Raw genomic sequence first — 18052 nt, 5'->3', positions numbered from 1 at the left:
ATCCCCAAGGAGCAGTGTCACAGCGTTGTACCCCAAAACAACCATCAGCTCATGGATATCACACCCCAAAGACCCTTATGGGGTAGGACATGCTGCCCTCCAGCCCCCTGCAGCTCCCCCCAACCTCACCTGACAGTCAGTGGGATCAGGGATCCCATTTGGGGTCCCCCTCAGGAACCCAGAGCCTCACAGGAGCCTGGCTGCTCCCATGGCCTCCATGGGTCCCCAGCCCTACGAGTTCCCCCAGGTCATCTGTGGGGACATCCAGGCCTGAACTCATCCCTTCCTCTCCCACAGCAGGGCCTCTCCTGCTCTGAGCTCCTGGATCCCACGGTGGCAGCACATGGAAGGTGGAGGCAGCCATGAAAAGACCAGTCTGGATTTTATTAAAAGTTCAGCACCAGTAAATACATAAAAAGAGCAACTGTGCAAGAAGGGAAATCTTAAATTAATGGAGCTTAAGGCTAGAGAGGGCTGGTGTGGCAAAATTTCAAGGCACGGGCAGAGCACAGGTGCCACAGCCTCACCAGGCTGCAGCCCCGTGGTGACATGGGGACATGGCACACCAGGAGCCCCTGTAGCACCAGGCTGGGGAGTCCAAGGGGAACTGGGCTATGGGAGCTGGCAGAACAGGAGCAGGAGCCTCAGGGAGCCTCAGGAAGGGGCAGGACCAGCTCCAGCAGCCTTGGGCATTGCTCCCTACTTTGCCCTAAGCCCCTCAAGACAAGACAGAGGTCGATCCTGGTGCATCATCCACAGATCCTGGGGAGCAGCTGAGGGACACAGAAAACCCCGGTGCTGTGGGGCATCACTGCTGGGGGCACTGGGGACAGGGGTGGCCCGGGCTCCTGGGCAAGCAGGAATGTTCAGGGCTGCTGGTGTTCCACTGATGGGAATTGGGCTGTGCCAGCAGACATCCAGGTGGCAAAGGCAGCCCTGCTGCAGGATGCCAGGCAGGATTGGCCCCTCCCCGTGAGTCTGAGTTTCTACCGGTGGCTGGGAGGAGCCCGAAGCCCGATGTCCCCAAGATGGCATCACAGAGCCACCACCATCCAGCTCAGCTGGTGCTGGCTCCCCCTTCACGTGGCTCATCATAGGATCTCTGCAAACAAGGAGAGTTTGGTGGCACCAGGGCTGTGGGCAGCAGACCCCCACCCTACAGCACAGCCCCCAGCCCTGGTATCAGGAACCTTGGTCGTCTTTGTCTCCTTTGGTCTTGGGTTCCTGCCACCACTCTGAGAAGAAGCCTTCCTCGTAGTCACCTTCACCCTCGAACTCGCCATCGGAGGGCAGGTCCTGCTCCTGCAGCCCCTCACCACCATCCACCTCCATCTGCAGCACACGAGGGGCAGGAGGAGGCTCGGCAGCCTCATCTGCAGTCTGCTCCAGCGGGGCAGACCCCCCACCTGAGGAATCACCCAGCACCCCCACCCCCAAAAGCACCATCTGCACCCCACATCAGGTACCTCGTCATCATCATCCTGCAGGTACTGCCGGGCGAACTCCAGCATCTTCTTCTGAGCGGCCGTCTGGTTGTGGTACCTCACGGCTTCCTGGGCACAGGGGGGACAGGGGCTGGGTCAGCCCCTCCCTGGGCGGTGCAGGGCCGCAGGATGGGGGGCTGGGGGGTCCTCACCGGCCGTGGCTCGAAGTCCTCCTCGCGCAGGCGCCAGCGCTCGCGGTGGAAGCGGTAATAGACCAGGTTCTGCTGCATCACGGTGTCGCCCGGGTCGAAGAGCATGTAGCTGGAGACGCTGCGCACCGCGTCCTGCACGTCGTTCACTGCGGGGAGCAGCGCCAGCTGACACGGGGGGACACCCCTCGCAGGGCCCACAGCACCCCAGGGTGCCCCAGGGCACACAGAGCCCCCCGCTCACTGCGGCACTCACGCTTGTAGTAAGCGAACTGCAGGTAGTGGTACATGGTGGCCACGAATTTCTCCATGAAGTAGCCGCCCACGTTGGGGGTGAGCTCGGTCTCGCAGTCCACCTTGCATTGCAGCACGCTCACAAAGTGGTCTGGGGGGAGACGTCGGGTGTTGCAGCCCTGATCACCTCCCCAAATGTGCCGTCCCCCAGCCCTCCAGTACCTGCGATGGCAGGGTAGAAGTCCTTGAACTCCTGGAGCTCGTAGGCGCCCTCGCAGCCGGCCAGACAATCCTCGTAGGCCTTGTAGTACTCGGCCAGCGCCTGCTCCATGTCGGCTGCGCTGCTCCGGAAATCGCCGCTGTTGTACAGCTTCACTGACCGCACGAATATCGGCTGCGAGGACCGCTGCTTAGTGAGGGACAGCTGCTGCCCTCGGGCTTTGGGAGCCCAGGTGGGCTTCAAGCCCTGGGGAACCCCTCTCCTGCCCCAGCCCCATCCTCTCCTTACCTCAAAGGGCTGAGCTTCCAGGTCGACCAGGTATTCATCCACATCCAGCATCGTCCTGTAGTAGTTCAGGTACCTCAAGGTCATCTCATGCTTGGGGTTTTTCTGCAGGAAGGTGTGGGCAGCAGACACGGCTTTCTCGATCTTATTTGACTGTGGAGGGAGGAGGAGCCGGTGCAGAGACCTGCTGCAGGGCAGCCTGAACCCACACTGCAGCCAAGGGGGCCTCAGCTCCCAGCCAGACCCCTGGGCTGCAGGAGAGAGGGCTGATCCTTGTGGGGAACAGCCCTGAACCCACACTGCAGCCAAGGGGCCTCAGCACCCAGCCAGACCCCTGGGCTGCAGGAGAGAGGGCTGATCCTTGTGGGGAACAGCCCTGAACCCACACTGCACAATCATCCACTAGCAGTGATGAACAGACAGGATCTGGGAACGTGAAAATTGCAGGTAACTCCAGCCCCATCAACCATGATGGGCACAGGGACAGCTCAGCCTCTCATGGGCCCCCACATCCAGCCAGGAGTGATCCTCGTGGTGTGAGGTGGATCCTCGTGGTGTGAGGTGGATTCACGTGGTGTGGGTTTGACCCACACATCTGCCCTTCTCCAGCACTGCCATCAGACCTGGCTGCCACCCCTGCTGCTTTATGGGCTCTCGGGTTGCAGCTTCAGGGGAGTGAGCAGGGAGGGAGGGTGATTTGACCAACCCATCCATGAAATGGGTTTGGGCCAGAGCAGCAAGAGGAAAAGGCATTAAGGATGAAGCCAGGCAGTCCCTTGCCACTGCCAGGTGAGTGGGGCTGCAGCGCTGAGTGCTAAAACAGCACCCACAGTGGCAGGTGGCCAGGGACCAGACCCTGACCAGAGCACTGTCCCCTGCCAGAGGCACTCTGGCCAACACACAGCATCCCCCTTATGAAACCTCCCTCCACAAAACCTCCCTCCACGTCTGCACTGTGAAGCTGAGCAACTCCTTCTTTCTCATGGAGCATCCAGACACGTGTCCCACCACAATCACAGAGGCACTGGACCCTCCAGCTCAGGCCCCTCAAGCTGGAGCAGCCCCTGTGTGCTCTCTGCCTGCCCAGGGAGACCTTGGAGCACCAGGGCACCACAAGGTGGGGTAGAGGGATGCAACCACAGGGGCCCCCCAGTCGTCCTGCCTGATGTGTCCCAGATGATGCTGACGTGCCACGGCTCAGGGGCAGTATGGAGGAGCTGGAGGGGGCTGCCAGATGGGGAGGGAAGGAAAGGGGAAGCACCTGACAGCAGGGTGCAGGATGGAGCGGGGCAGGGTTCAGGGGCTGCAGAGACAGACAGGAGTGGGGTTCAGGGTGGGCAGATCAGAGGGTGCAGGCTGACAGTGCAGGACGGGGGCACAGGATGGGGATGCAGAACGGGGGTGTTGAAGACGAGGTCTAGGATGAGTGGCACAGGAAGAGACCCGGGAAGGGGTGTGCCCAGCCAGGGTGCAGGATGGAGGAGAAAGATCAGTGGTGCAGGATAGAGCAGCAGGATGCCCCCGACCCCTGCCCCCTGCCATTTGCCCCGCCTCACCTTGAAGAGCGCGTAGTGCAGGTACTGGTAGGGCTGGCGGCGCTGGAAGTCGCGCAGTGTCTGCGCCGGCGGGTAGCGCAGCTGGAACACGGGCAGCTCCCGCTTGCAGGCGCGCAGGCAGCCGGCGCGGAGCAGCAGCCGCCCGAAGAGCCGCATCTCCCGCTCCCACTCCCACGCGGGGTCCCGCTCCCCGCGGGGCTGCTCGGCGGGACCCTCCCCCGCGGGGGGCTGCTCCCCGGCGCAGCGGCGGTGGCAATGCGCCTCGCTGTCCCGCAGCAGCCTGTGCAGCCGCAGGCTGGCCTCCAGCCCCTGAGCGCTCTCCGCCCATTGCGCGTCCGCGTACTGCTCCAGCGCCCGCTCGTAGGCGCTCTGCAGCGGCTCCAGCGCGGCCGCGGGGAACCCGCGCACGCTGTACTGCTCGTACTGCGCCGCGCACCGCCCCGCCGCCAGCACCGCCAGCAGCAACGCCGGCACTGGTACCGGCACCGGCACCGGCACCGCGCCGCCCATCCCCGCTGCCGCGCACTGCCCGCGCACCGCCCGCGCACGGCCCCGCGCACCGCCCCGCGCAGCGCAGCGCTCCACGCCGGGCCCCGCGCAGGGGGCGGGCGGCGGCGGTGGGCGGTGTGGGCGGTGCGCGGCGGGCGCGCAGGGTCTTAGTGCGGCTCCGCCGGCCCCGCGGGGGATGCGCACCACCGAGAGGGATGGCTCCGCAGCGCCGTGCGCGGGCGGGCTCTGCAGGCCGGCGGTGGCCGGAGGTGTCCCCGGCGCTGGCCGGTGCCAAGCCCGAGGCCACACGCTCTGTGCCGTGCCAGATCCCGGCCCCAGAGCTGTCCCGTGCCAGGCCTCGGCACGGCCACAGTGGCCCCGGCCCAAACCCAATGCTTTGTCGCTGGCCGGACGGTGGCACTGAGGGATGTGACACCGCGGGGCAGGAGCCAGGACACTGCCGAGGTTTCTAGAGGCTGCTGGCTGTGGTGCCACCACCCCTGTCAGCGAGGCCGTGTCTCCGAGCCATCGGGAGAGCCGCGTGTCCCCCAGGCTGCTCCGAGCGGGACACTGAAGATGCTCACCCGGGTTTGGGGGCTGCACAGCGCCCCGGGGCTGAGCTGGGGGAGCTGGCGGTGCTTTGCTGGAGCTGTTGTCACTGGTAGAACTGAGCCTCAGAGGAGCTGGGCTGGGATTTGGGTTTGGGTTCACAGCCCGTTTTATTTCCCACCTGGAACTCACCGAAGGCTCTTGCAACGGGACCTGTTTCTTGCCGATGGATTTGGGGGAGCGGGGATGTGTGGGCAACACCTCCTGAGTGCTTGAGGCTGTGTTTGTCTGGGAAGGACTGCTGGGAGAATTTCACATTTTTCATGATTGCTATTCACTAAAGGCTCTGCCAGCAGCAGACTGGTTATTAAAACACTCAATTCCTTTTATTTACTCTCCCGAGCTGCTGGGACTGAGCAGCAATGAGCTGGCAGGAGCAGAGGGAAGAGGAGGAGGAGGAGGAGGAGGCACAGCAGCGCTAGGACCGAGGGCCGGGCAGGGCAGGGCCGGGCTGGGCCTGCAGCCGCACAGCCGCTCCCCAGTGCCTCCGTCAGCTTTTCCTTCGGAGGAGGAATTGCTCAATTAAAAAAAAAAAAAAAAGAGAGAGAGTGAGTAAATAATGAGAGGGGGGAGAAAAAAAAAGGAGAGGAAAAGGGGGAAGGCAGGAGCAGAGGGAAGAGGAGGAGGAGGAGGAGGAGGCACAGCAGCGCTAGGACCGAGGGCCGGGCAGGGCAGGGCCGGGCTGGGCCTGCAGCCGCACAGCCGCTCCCCAGTGCCTCCGTCAGCTTTTCCTTCGGAGGAGGAATTGCTCAATTAAAAAAAAAAAAAAAAGAGAGAGAGAGAGTGAGTAAATAATGAGAAGGGGGAGAGAAAAAAAAAAAAAAAGGAGAGGAAAAGGGGGAGAGGGAGAAGAGAAATAAATAAAGGAGGGGAAAAACGAAGAGGAAAAACAAAAGAGGGGAAAAGAATAACCCCTCCCGCCGTGGATCGCTCCCTGCCGCGGTGTCAGCTCCCGGCGCGGGGGGAGCGCGGGGGGCCCGGACACGTCTACAGAAATTCCGAGAGGGCCGGGCTGGGCGGGCGGAGGGGAAGGCACGGGAGAGCGAAGGCAAGGGGCGTCCCGGGCAGGAAAGGGGCGTCCTGAACCCCCCGCCCGCCTCCTTCCCCGGCCGGGCCCTTCCGCCGCCGGAGCCCCAGCGCCATGGCCACGGCCCCGGGCAGCCAATGCTGCCTCCTCCTCCTCCTCCTCCTCCTCCTGGGCGTCCTGGGGGCCCCGGCGCTGGGCGACCCCGGCCCCTTGGAAGACGTGGTGATAGACAGATACTATATTCCCAAAATCTGCCTGCGGGAGGCGCAGATGGGGGATTTCATTCGCTACCACTACAATGGGACCTTTAAAGATGGCAAAAAGTTTGACTCCAGGTATCGCCCGCGGCTCCGTGCCGGCTGCATGCGGGGGGCAGCTGCGGCGGGACCCTGCATGCCTCCCCCAGGCCCCAGCCCGCATGCCGGGGCAGGCAGGCGGCTGCGGGGACCCCGCATGCCGCCCCCAGCCCCGGGCAGCGGCAGCCAGGCCGGAGACAACGCCCAGTCCCCCCGGCTGTGAACCGAGGAGGGGTTTTGGTGGGTGCTGGGGTAACACAGGAGCCTGTACATGTGTCAGCCTGAAGCGAACCCCCAGCCCAGGCTGCAGCCCCCCAGCCTGGGCTGTCCCACAGAAGCTCCCAGCCCTTCGAGGAGCCTGCAGCCCTGCAGCTGCACAGAGCTGGGGGACAGCCTGTCCAGGGCACAGGCAGGATTTGGCCCTCATTGGCACGCTCTGCACGCAGGAACACGTATGTGCATGTGCTGCACAGGCAGAAAATGCTTAGAGCACTTTGAGACGTGGCAGCAGTGAAACCTTTCATTATACCAGAGGCTTTGCTCTGCTGGCCTCAGAGTTCCTTGGCCCTGCATCGTCCCTGCTCTGCTCGTGCTGGCTGGGAATCAGGGTTGGGGCAGCCCCTGGTTTGCAGCACCATGTGCAGGAAGGAGAACTGGGGACACAGGAATAACTGGAGCCATGTAGCAATCAAAATTTCCCAGGCAGGTGTTGTTTGGGAGCTCTGGAAAGCAAAGGGGTTCACAGTTTGATGTGTCTTATCTTTCTTGTGAGCATCAATGGGGGAGAAAGTAACTGCAGTGGGAGCCTGGGGACACTGCTAAAAGAATTCTCTGTCAGGAGGACATCTGCTGCCCCAGCAGTTCCTTGGAGTATTTTAAGGTTTAAAAATAAAAACAAATTTTCAGTTTAAAAACGAGGCCGGGATGTCATCTTTCCCCATCACTGTGCAAAGCTCCAGTGTGCTGTGTACAAAAGGATTTGGAAGCAGCAGGAAGCCCCAGAGCTGCCAGCCTCCAAGCCCAGCCCAGTGGGTGAGATCTGGGCAGGGTGTGGATGGCTTCTGGGGGTGCATGGTCAGGCTGAAATCCTGACCAGTGCCCCAGGGGCCAGCTGCCCTCCAGCAGCATGGCACTGAGCCCAGTAGGACCCACATTTTCGAGCAATGGGCGCTGCCTGCAGCACAGGGACCAGGCTGTGATGTGAGACCCGTGCACTGCCCCACCAGCACGGGCAGCTTTGGGAGCTTCATCCTTTCTCTCAGCTCTGATGGCTCTGTCCCTTTGCCCCAGCTACGACCGAGGGGCCACGGTGGCCGGTGTGGTGGGCGTTGGGCGGCTGATCACGGGCATGGACCGGGGGCTGCAGGGCATGTGCGTCAACGAGCGGCGTCACCTCATCGTGCCACCCCACCTGGGCTACGGCAGCATCGGCGTGGGTAAGGGCCCCTGGCACGGGGGGGCTGAGGAAGCAAAGCCCCCAGGGCTGGCCTGAGCAGGGACAGGGCTCCAGTGCCCCCCTGGAGGATGCAGCCTAAGGGTGGCTCCATTGCCAGGGTGAGTGGTGCTGAAGTGGGGCTTCCCTGGGAATGAGGGTCCTGCCCCCAGCTGGACCGTGCTGCCTTCCCAGGGGCTGCCATGGGTCTCCAGGAGAGGGTTCAGGAGAGGTTTCAGGGGGCAGAACCCATGGCTGGCCTGGGCTCAGTGTTGGTCCCACTTAAGGTGCTCTGTCCTTGCTGCTGCCCCTTTAGCGGGGCTGATCCCCCCAGATGCCACCCTGTACTTCGATGTCGTCATGCTGGACATCTGGAACAAGAATGACAAGCTGCAGATCACCACCCTGTCCAAACCCGAGCGCTGCAACCGCACGGTGGAGAACTCGGACTTCGTGCGCTACCACTACAACGGCACTCTGCTGGATGGGACCCCCTTCGACTCCAGGTATGGACCCCTGGGATGCACCCTGGCCTCAGGGCACCTGTGGGGCTGGGATGCACCCTCTGCCTCCACACTGGGCTGCTAGGGGTGGCTGGGACCCAGGAACACCAGCCTGAGCACACGGTCAGAGCAGCCTCACCCTGTACTCCCTCCCTGCTCCCCAGCAGGGCTGCTGCAGCTCCATGACCCCCCAAACCAGCCTCTGGCACAGCCCTGCTCCCTCCCTGCTCCACAGCAGGGCCGGTGCAGCTCCTTGACCCCCAAATCAGCCTCTGACACAGCCCTGCTCCCTCCCTGCTCCCCAGCAGGGCTGCTGCAGCTCCATGACCCCCCAAACCAGCCCTGCTCTGGCTGGGGCTGCTGGTGTGGCCCCAGAGCCACCCCCACCCTCATTCTCCACCACCAGCTACAGCAAGGGCAGCACCTATGACACGTACGTGGGCACTGGGTGGCTGATCAAGGGCATGGACCAGGGGCTGCTGGGGATGTGCGCTGGGGAGAAGAGGAGCATCATCATCCCCCCGTTCCTGGCCTATGGGGAGAAGGGCTACGGTGAGCCAGGCACCACCCCATGGTGCCAGCCCCTTCCCTCCCTGCTCTGACCAGAGCCCCCTGGTCCAGGATCCTCCTTGAGGCTGACCCGTGTCCCCTCCCAGGGACGGTGATCCCACCGCAGGCGTCGCTGGTGTTCAGCGTGCTGCTGGTGGATTTCCACAATCCCAAGGACGGCGTCTCCCTGGAGCACCTGGAGGTGCCGGAGTCCTGCCGGCGCCGAGCTGTCACCGGGGACTTTGTCCGCTACCACTACAACGGGACACTCATGGATGGGACACTCTTCGACTCCAGGTGTGGGAGGAAGTGGTAGGAGAGCCCCTGGTGTCCTCTCCTGCAAGGAGAGGCTGGAGAGGGGAAAATGGGCATGAAATAGGGTAAAAAAAACCCCAATATCTGTTTGTTGCATCTCTATGGGCAAGGTTTGGTTCCTGGGGGAGCAGGAGAGGGTTTGGGGTGTGGGTGCTGGGGCATTGATGGTGCTGGGGGTTCTCTTGCTGCAGTTACTCCCGCAATCAGACCTACAACACCTACATTGGGAAGGGCTACATCATCCCTGGCATGGATCAGGGGCTGCAGGGGGTCTGCGTGGGAGAGCACCGGCGGGTGGTCATCCCCCCACACCTGGCTTACGGGGAGAATGGTGCAGGTATGTGCTGGTTGTGAGGGTCCCAGGATAAGGGAGGAGATTAATCTGACTCCATATTCTTAGAAGGCTGATTATTATATTATATTATATTATATTATATTATATTATATTCTGTGTTAGGATATTATATACTATATTATATTACATTATTATATATTATAATATATTATGATATTGTATTATATTATGACATTATATATTATATTACATGATGATATATTGTATTACTTATATTATATTATATTATTGTATTATACTACGATATAATATATTATATTACATTATTATATATTATATTGTATTATATGAAATTCACATGGAACCAATCAAACATTCAGCTACCATATTCCAAAATGGCAAAACAGGAGAAGCAAATCAGATAATTATTATTTACGTTTTTCTCTGAGGCTTCTCAGCTTCCCAGGAGAAGAAATCCTGGCGGAGGGATTTTTCATAAAGTCCCTCCTCATCCTCCTCTTCCAGGGGATAAAATTCCCGGCTCGGCCGTGCTCATCTTTGATGTTCACATCATCGACTTCCACAACCCCGCGGACCCGGTGGAGATCGAGACCGTGTTCCGGCCCGAGGGCTGCAACGTCACCACCCGCCAGCGGGACTTCGTGCGCTACCACTACAACTGCTCCCTGCTGGATGGCACCCGGCTCTTCTCCTCGTGCGTGCCCCAGCATCCCCGGCCTTCCCGCTGTGACCCCGGCCTTCCCGCTGTGACCCCGGCCTTCCCAGTGTGACCCTGTCCCTCCTAGTGTGACCCCAGCCTTCCCGCTGTGACCCCAGCCTTCCCGGTGTGACCCCATCCCTCCCGGTGTGACCCCGGGCTTCGCAGTGTGACCCTGTCCTTCCCAGTGTGACCCCAGCCTTCCCGCTGTGACCCCGGCCTTCCCGCTGTGACCCCGGCCTTCCCGGTGTGACCCCGTCCCTCCCGGTGTGACCCCGGCCTTCCCAGGGCCAAACCGCGGCTGGCACCGGGCTGGGGCTGGGCGGGCACCGGGCAGCACTGGGACCTGCAGCAGGAGGGTTCAGGGGACACAGTGAGATGGACGTGGCTGTTCACAGAGGATGTGGAAGTTCATGGCATATCAGGATGGAGGATGTGAAAGTTCATGGCACACCAGGATGGAGGATGTGGAAGTTCATGGCATGCCAGGGTGGAAGATGTGGGATTCTGGGCCACGGTGGGATGGAAGGGTTGGGATTTCAGGGCTGAACACCCAATCCAGGGACTTTTCTCACCTGTTTCCTCTGTGCCTCCTGCAGCCATGACTACGAGAAGCCCCAGGAGGTGACTCTGGGGGCCAACAAGGTGATCGAGGGGTTGAACAGCGGCCTCCTGGACATGTGTGCAGGGGAGAGGCGCGTGCTCATCGTGCCCCCACACCTGGGCCACGGCGAGAGCGGAGGTAGGGGAGCAGCAGCTGATGTGTGCAAGCAAAATGGGTGGTTCAGCCTTGCTGGGCTGGGCTCCATCACCCCTCAGCCTGCCTGGGCCGTGGGGCTCAGGGCCAGGGTGCTGCCCTGCTCCCCGTGGTGCTGGAGCTCCCCTGTGCTGTGTTTCCAGCCAGGGGGGTGCCTGGCAGCGCCGTGCTCCGCTTCGAGGTGGAGCTGATCTCCATGGAGGAGGGGGTTCCTGAGGGTTACCTCTTCATCTGGCACGGGGAGCCACCAGCCAACCTGTACGAGCAGATGGACCTCAACAAGGACGGGGGGATCCCTGCTGAAGAGGTGAGTGGGTCCCAAGTGGTGGGGTGCAGGAGGAAATGGGGGCACAGGGGACCCACCCTGGGCAGCAGAACTTGAAGGGCACTGCTGGCCCTGGGCACCTGGGAGGCTGCAGAGCTGTGCAGGAAGAACACCCCAGCCAAAGCATTGCTTTGGTGTGTGTGGTGTTTGTGAGATGCCCCAGACAGGGGAGGAATTGAGAATCTGACTCCATGTTCTTAGAAGGCTAATTTATTATTTTGTTACTTTATTGTATTATAGAATGGTATACTAAAACTGTACTAAAGAATAGAGAAAGGATACAGACAAGGCTTAACAAGAATGATCATGAAAACCCATAACTACTTCCAGAGTCTCGACACAGCTGGGCTGTGATTGGTCATTAAGTTAAAACAATTCACATGAAACCAATCAAAAAATGACAGCTGGTAAACAATCTCCATACCACATTCCAAAGCAGCAAAACACAGGAGAAGCAATCAGATAATTATTGCTTTAATTTTTCTCTGAGGCTTCTCAGCTTCTTCCAGGAGAAGAAATCCTGGCGAAGGGATTTTTCCAGAAAAAATGACAGCGACAGCTGGGTGTGGGCAGTGTCCCCGAGGGCAGCCCCTGCTCCGGTCCCTGCCTGTCCTTGGCATGGGCTGTGCTCTCCCTGCCCTGCCTGGTGCTGGCTGTGCAGAGCCAAGCAGCATCTGTTCCCTCTGCAGTTCTCCACCTTCATCAAGACGCAGGTGGCGGAGGGGAAGGGCCGCCTGATGCCCAGCTCCGACCCAGAGAAGGTCATTGCTGACATGTTCCGGAACCAGGACCGCAACCAGGACGGGAGGATCACACCCGAGGAGCTGAAGCTCAAGTCGGATGAGGACCAGGAGAAGATTCACGAGGAGCTCTGAGGAGCAGTCCCTGCTGTTCTGGACTCATCCTTGCCATGTCAGGGCCTCGCTCCCACTCCGGGGATCTGCCCCTGCCCCTCCCCAGTCCTGCAGGGGGCCGGGTTGTGATTTTCACCTCTTATTAATTGAGGGTGTTTTGATGTGTTCTCCTGAGCAGGAAAACTCAGCCCCCAGCTAATAAATCCAGACAAGATGTCCCCTCCCTAAGCCCCTTCATCCTCCACCAGGTCCAGCTCAGCCCCCTCACCCATCTGTGCTGCAGGCAGATGTAGGGGGGGATCCCCCTCACCTCCACCATTTTTTTGTAGTTTAGGGTTGGGGATTGGGTTTTTTATATATACACTTAAAATTCTTTTAGACAGAAGAAAGAGAAGGCTTTTGTCCCAGTCCCTGCTCTGCCCCTGCTGCCATCCTCCCTGGGACAAGAGGCTGAAGAGGGCTCAGGTTCCCACGGTGAAACCCCAAACTCTGCAGGCATCTGCCATCCCAAAAGTCTGGCCCCCTGGATCTGTGGAACCTGGCAAACCCCTCATCAGCTGGGAGAAGGGAAACAGACCCTCATTCCAGCCCTCAGGGAGCAGCACTGTCCCCCTTCACACCCTCCCCACCTCCCAGCCCCCAGTGACTGAGACAAATCAGAAATTGTTTAATTTCAGTGCCTAAATGCAGGTCACAGTGCTCAGGTCCTCCTGCTGGGACCAGCACAGCTCTGGCACCTGCCAGCTCCCAAAACCTCTGCAGTGTGTCCTGGAAGGGACAGAAGGAATGCATGAGCACAGCAGGGCAGAGTGAACCCCTCAAACAGGGACTCTGCCTCACACCAAATAAATAATTCCTCCAGGTTTCCAAGGACTTTGACTGTGTTTGGTTGCTTTGCCATGAAACACTGCCATGTGTTGGGGCAGGGGCACAGGGACCAGCTTCACCAGTGCCCAGGGGGATTCCAGGCTCCAACATCCACTGGCTCTGGCAGGAGAAACCAAAATTCCTACCTGGGATCCTCCAGCAAACCCAGCAGGGCTTTAGTTCCAGCACCCAGTGAGGGCTGGGGGCTCTGGTGGGATGGGGAGCTGGGGAGCAGAGGCAGCTGCCAGTGCCAGCCAAGGGAACAGAGCAGCTCCAGCCCCTCAGTCACAAACCAGCTGTGACCCAGCTTTAGCCAATTGTGGTTTTATTCCAAAACAGAACAAATCTGCTCTTCCCAAAGTCCCACATAACCAGAGGTTATACATTAATAAAATGGTCTTTTCCTGCTGCTGCTCTGAGAGCCCAGGATCAGCCCAGAAATTTATTACACAGACAGAGTCAGGTAAAACATTGTTTAAAACTCAAAATTCTGCCACTGGCCTCTCCCCCCCATTCCCACCCCTCCTCTGATCCCTGGCAGACAAACTTCTGGCTTTGGGCAGCAGCAGCAGCTGAGCTCTGGGGCCTTTTTTTTTTCACAGTAAGAGCTGTACTGGTGCAAGAGGGACGGGTGAGCTGAGACACGAGGCCAGAGCTGCTGGTTTCCATGGGGAATGTGGGGCTGGGTGATGTGATGGCCAGCAGGGCCACACCAGCCCAGTGGCTGCACTGGCACCAGAGTCAGCCCCAGAGCTTTGAAGCCCACAGAAAACAGGACAAGAGAGAGACTTCTTTTCTTAACCAGGAACATTTAAAGTGGGTCTGTCCTCAGCCCACAGTAAACTATCTCCATTCCACCCTCAGCTGCTGAAGGCAGCGCAGAACATCTCTCTCTGAGATGTGGAATGGTTTGTTGTGGCCTCAGGGGTGAATTCCCACTGGGATGAAGTCTGAGCAGGACAGAGCCAGTCTGGGTGGGAAACTGCAGAGCCAGGCAGAGCTGGGGGAAAGGGAAAGGAGAAGCTTCCTCCACCTCACCTCTCCTGCTCCAGGGCTGGCCAAGGGCATTAGTGAGGTCAGGATGGAGCCCAGCCAGCACCAGCAGTCCCCTCCAGCTCTGTCCTGGGAAGGACACCCCCTGCCCAGTGCCTGCTGTGTGGCTGGAGCTGGGACAGTGTCCCCAGCTCATGTCTCAGCCAGGATGTACCGCAGAATGCCGTTCACCACGTCCAGCGTCTCGTCGCTCTCCAGCACAATGTCGTAGGAATCCAGGTACTTCCTCCTCCTCTCTTCCACCTGCCAGGACAGTGAACAACCAACAGCTGAGGGTCAGGATGACCAAAAAGGGGGTCATTGACTGCTCTGACATTTCCCAGACACAGCAGGAGCTCAGCAGACACCCCCAGGTCCCTCTGTGTCAGAACATATAATGTAATATAATATAATGTAATATAATGTAATATAATATAATATGATATGATATAACATGATATAATTAATATAATATAATATAATATAATATAATATAATGTAATATAATGCCTTCTAAGAACATGGAGTCAGATTCATCACTTCCTCCTCTGACAGGGGACCCAGAAAATACCACACCACACTGCTCTCCTCGCACACTCAGCACACAGGTGCAAGGCAAGAACTCACATCATCACTGAAGCCCATGTAGTTGGACACCACATTGACATTGGAGTGGAAGACGTTGGCCTGACGGATGATCTCCTCCAGGATGTCACCAACTCCAGCAGAGAAGATGAACAGGGGGACGTTGTTCTTGTGCAGCTGATCAAAGAACTCCTCGAAGCCATCCCTAGAGCAGCAGTGTCCATTGCACAGGGCTGTTTCCAGCTCCCAGCGTGGTACCTGGTGCCCTGTGCTGGCAGCAGGCTCAGCCCAGCTCCTGCTCCTGCCCACCACTTCCCAAACACACACAGGGAAGCTCTGCAAACAGCAGGAGCTCTCTGTGGCACCAGCACACCCTGTGCAGAGCCCCAGAGCTCTGGGTGGGCACTTGTGGGAGCACGGAGCACTCCAGGTTTTGCCTGGCATCTCCTGAGCACATCAGCAGCTCAGCAGGGGCACAGGGCACAGCCTGCCCACACACACCCACACGAGTGGGAGATGTGCAACAGCTCAGACTGCTTGGGAGGATGATCAGAACAACCTGTGGCTGCCCCAGTCTGCCAGGACACAATTCCATGCAGAAGTGGAACTTGGGTTCATGAAAAGCCATCTCCTCCCTGAGCCTGGCAGCAGCCTGGCAGAGCCCAGCTCCCTGAGCCAGCCTTAGGGCCACAGCTGCCAGGTCAGCTTTAGCAGCAAGTTCTAGCACAACATTTTTGTGCTGTGGGTGAGATGTGCTGCTGAGCCAAGGGCCTGCATAAGGCTTGGCAGTTCCAGGGCAAAGAACACAGCTCTGCTGGAAGCAGGGAGCTGCAGGCTACCCCTGCACCCTGCCCTGCAAAGGGGGAGCTGTGCCCAGCACCAGCCCCTCAGCTGCTCCTTGCCAAGGCCCCAGAGAGGGGCTTGGTTTCAGAGCAGGCAGGGAGCAGCCTGCAGCCAAGGAGTGAGCTCAGGCTGTGTCTCATGCTCTGATTTAGCTTGAACTCAACCTCAGGGAGTGAGCAAGGGAGGCTGGCACTGGTCACATGGCTGGAGACCAGTGAGCAAAGCACTGGCTATATGGGCAGGAGAGAAGGGCTGTGGGCAGCCAAGCTGTACCTGAGCATCACACCCCCGTCCCCAAACCTCAGCATCACATCCCTGTGTGCCCAAACCTCAGCATCACATCCCTGTGTGCCCAAACCTCAGCATCACATCCCTGTGTGCCCAAAGCTCAGCATCACATCCCTGTGTGCCCAAAGCTCAGCATCACATCCCTGTGTGCCCAAATGAGCATCGCTTCTGACTCTCTGACGATCTGGGCTATGTCACTTTTGTGGATCTTCTGCTGCACCAGCAGCTCATGGGCTTTGGTCCACCTGTATTTGATGAGGGAAAGGCAGAGTGACAGAGCTGCAGGCAGAGTCACAACAGCTAAACCCTGTGGGATCCCTGCCAAGGCCAGGGATGATTCAAGCCCCATGTCCTGTATCCTCAGGGACAAGAGGTTGTCAGGACAAGGCCTCACCACAAACAGCACTCACCACTCCACCATGAGGGGACGTTTCTCTTCCAGGGTCCGGTTGGGATCTATTTCAATGGGATAGTAATAGTGGAGCAGATCCTTCAGCTGGAGTGTCACACAGAGGGAAAAGGAACAAAGTGAACATCAGCTCTAAAGAGACTAAACAAAACTAGCATTTCTGAAGTTCTCCAAAGCATTGCTCTTCCCAAACACAACCAAAACCTTGTCACTGAGCAGTTTCCCTCAGAGCACACCTGGAACTCTCAGCAGCCTGGCTGGCCCTCACCTCACTCCAAGTGCTGCAGGTACAAACAGCCCTCCCTTCTTCCTCTTATCAAACTGAAATACCCACAGCTGCACATGCAAATTTGAGTTCCCTTTTTAACTTCTCCTCTGTCACTGCTGGCTGAAATGCAGCCTGGACACTTTCTCACTCCATTCTGGCAGCCACCACAGCTGGGAGAGCTGCCACAGCAGCCCGTGTGACCTCCCAATGACAGGTGACAGGTACAACAGCCACCAAGCCTTACACACAGCACCCACCTTCTTCTTGCCATCCTCGCTGATCACACGGCTGGTATCAAGGATGTCTGCAAAGAAAATAAAATGATGTAGCACAGAATCATAAAGAGGCTTTCTACAGCACCTCCCCTGTGTCTCAGTGCTGGCTGCTCCCAGTACAAGCCGTGGTGACACCGTGACCTGAGCACAGGCTCGCTGAGGGGTCCCAAGGCAGTGGCTCCCACTCTGAGCCCCTGAGCAGCCTCGGTGCCCGTGGGCAGTGGGATGAAGGCAGCCAGCCCAGGAGCTGGCTCCTGGCTCCTGCAGTGGGCAGCTGGCACCAGGCAGCGAGGCCCAGACCTGCGAGGGGACAGGACAGAGCGGCCAGGCTTGGCAGAGGAGGGCACAGGGGATGACAGGAACCACATCAAGTACAAACACAGAAACCAAACAGAACAAGCAACAGTAAAAACAACGGCTTCCACTCACTGTGAGACGTGGGGCAGCGCCTGCCATTGCAACCAAACCTGCTCAGCGTCATGTCAAAGTCAGAAATGACCTGGAAGAGGGGAGAAAAGCACAAAGCTCGTCCCTCCGTGACCCAGCACGTTCTGCGCTGCCCAGAGTGAGCCCAAGGCGCTGCCACCTGCGAGAACTCGCACCCAGCACCGCTGATCTCCCGTGGCCACCCCTAGCAGCCACGAGGCAGACAGATGATGTGCTCACCCTCCCACCCCGGAGCTCTTATCGCCTTCATCCCGCCTGGGCGGAGCAGGGCCCTGGGAGCGGCGCACAGTTAATGTCCATAACCGGGAGCCCAAAGGTCGGGCCGGAGGGAGCCACCAGCCCCTTCCCCCTCTCCTCGGGGGCTTCTCCTTCTCCAGCCGCAGGTGCTTCCCCGCGGGGCTGGGAGAAGCCGAGCAGGAACCGGGGGACGAGGAAGGGGCGGCTAAGGAAAGGACGGAGCAGCGGTACCTGCAGTTTGGCCACCCCCTGCTCCCGGAGGGAGCGGATGATGCTCCGCACCCGCTCGGGCTGCCGGATCCGCACCGTGCCTTTCTCCAGCTCGGGCACCTGCAGGCAGAGACCCCGCTCGGTGCCGCCCGGAGCCCCTCCCCAGCTCCGGGGGCACCGAGACCCTCCGGGCCCCTCTGTCCCCCGGTGTGGCCGCGCTCCCGGCCCGCAGCCCCGCTCTCACCATCTCGTTCCGCTCCGTTCCGCTCCGTTCCGTTCCGGGCCGCGCAGCCGCGGGGCGGGACCGGAACGCGGGGCCCGGGGGCGCCGGGCGGGGCTCCGGCCGCGTTCCGTGGTTGCTGCGGGCGGAGAACCGGAGAATCCTCCCGTGCTCCGCCCCGCGCCCGCTGCGGCTCCTGGCGGTTGAGTTTCCCAAGCGACGAGCCGGGAAGGCGAGATATAATAAATAAAATAAATAAATAAATAATTTTTTT

General features: G+C 59.4%; 3 protein-coding genes across 4 annotated transcripts; 1 reads left to right on the top strand and 2 right to left on the bottom strand.

The window, feature by feature from the left end:
• Window positions 1-363: 363 nt before the first annotated feature.
• Window positions 364-4467, bottom strand: P3H4 (prolyl 3-hydroxylase family member 4 (inactive)). 2 transcript variants are annotated; one of them, XM_041462980.1, is made up of 8 exons: window positions 3929-4467; window positions 2376-2525; window positions 2090-2261; window positions 1890-2018; window positions 1637-1782; window positions 1467-1553; window positions 1191-1332; window positions 364-1102 (listed from the first exon to the last, which is right to left on the bottom strand). In XM_041462980.1, the coding sequence occupies exons 1-8, from the start codon at window positions 4436-4438 to the stop codon at window positions 1092-1094; spliced, it is 1347 nt and encodes a 448-aa protein (XP_041318914.1). In that variant the 5' UTR covers window positions 4439-4467; the 3' UTR covers window positions 364-1091. The 2 variants fall into 2 exon arrangements, with proteins under 2 accessions (XP_041318914.1, XP_041318913.1); XM_041462979.1 differs by having other exon boundaries at window positions 2090-2525.
• Window positions 4468-5949: 1482 nt separating this feature from the next.
• FKBP10 (FKBP prolyl isomerase 10) lies at window positions 5950-12311 on the top strand. The gene is made up of 10 exons (XM_041462870.1): window positions 5950-6388; window positions 7640-7785; window positions 8098-8287; window positions 8691-8836; window positions 8941-9130; window positions 9340-9485; window positions 9969-10158; window positions 10761-10903; window positions 11062-11225; window positions 11933-12311. The coding sequence occupies exons 1-10, from the start codon at window positions 6168-6170 to the stop codon at window positions 12116-12118; spliced, it is 1722 nt and encodes a 573-aa protein (XP_041318804.1). The 5' UTR covers window positions 5950-6167; the 3' UTR covers window positions 12119-12311.
• Window positions 12312-13272: 961 nt separating this feature from the next.
• Window positions 13273-18019, bottom strand: NT5C3B (5'-nucleotidase, cytosolic IIIB). Its single transcript, XM_041462934.1, has 8 exons — window positions 17803-18019; window positions 17580-17678; window positions 17094-17163; window positions 16647-16693; window positions 16123-16208; window positions 15870-15957; window positions 14624-14788; window positions 13273-14290 (listed from the first exon to the last, which is right to left on the bottom strand). Exons 1-8 carry the CDS (start codon window positions 17803-17805, stop codon window positions 14150-14152), a joined length of 699 nt encoding a protein of 232 aa, XP_041318868.1. The 5' UTR covers window positions 17806-18019; the 3' UTR covers window positions 13273-14149.
• Window positions 18020-18052: the final 33 nt, after the last annotated feature.

Source organism: Pyrgilauda ruficollis, unplaced genomic scaffold (genome assembly GCF_017590135.1).
Source record: "Pyrgilauda ruficollis isolate IOZ18807 unplaced genomic scaffold, ASM1759013v1 scaffold161, whole genome shotgun sequence".
Lineage (NCBI taxonomy): Eukaryota > Metazoa > Chordata > Aves > Passeriformes > Passeridae > Pyrgilauda > Pyrgilauda ruficollis.
The sequence above is the reverse complement of the archived record's forward strand: the minus strand, read 5'-3'. Positions and strand labels throughout refer to the sequence as shown.

Bases quoted from the DNA above. Each gene is read 5' to 3' on its own strand.
- NT5C3B (XM_041462934.1), bottom strand. The intron at 17,164-17,579 runs GTACCGCTGCTC...CCCCTCTTCCAG, and splicing joins AGGGGGTGGCCAAACTGCAG to GTCATTTCTGACTTTGACAT. The intron at 14,291-14,623 runs GTGAGTTCTTGC...TCATCCTGACCC, and splicing joins ACATGGGCTTCAGTGATGAT to TCAGCTGTTGGTTGTTCACT.
- FKBP10 (XM_041462870.1), top strand. From the start codon at position 6,168: ATGGCCACGGCCCCGGGCAGCCAATGCTGCCTCCTCCTCCTCCTCCTC. The intron at 7,786-8,097 runs GTAAGGGCCCCT...CTGCCCCTTTAG, and splicing joins CTACGGCAGCATCGGCGTGG to CGGGGCTGATCCCCCCAGAT. The intron at 10,904-11,061 runs GTAGGGGAGCAG...CTGTGTTTCCAG, and splicing joins GGGCCACGGCGAGAGCGGAG to CCAGGGGGGTGCCTGGCAGC.
- P3H4 (XM_041462979.1), bottom strand. From the start codon at position 4,438: ATGGGCGGCGCGGTGCCGGTGCCGGTGCCGGTACCAGTGCCGGCGTTG. The intron at 2,019-2,089 runs GTACTGGAGGGC...GTCTCCCCCCAG, and splicing joins CTTCTACCCTGCCATCGCAG to ACCACTTTGTGAGCGTGCTG. The intron at 1,783-1,889 runs GTGAGTGCCGCA...TGCTCCCCGCAG, and splicing joins GCAGTTCGCTTACTACAAGC to TGAACGACGTGCAGGACGCG.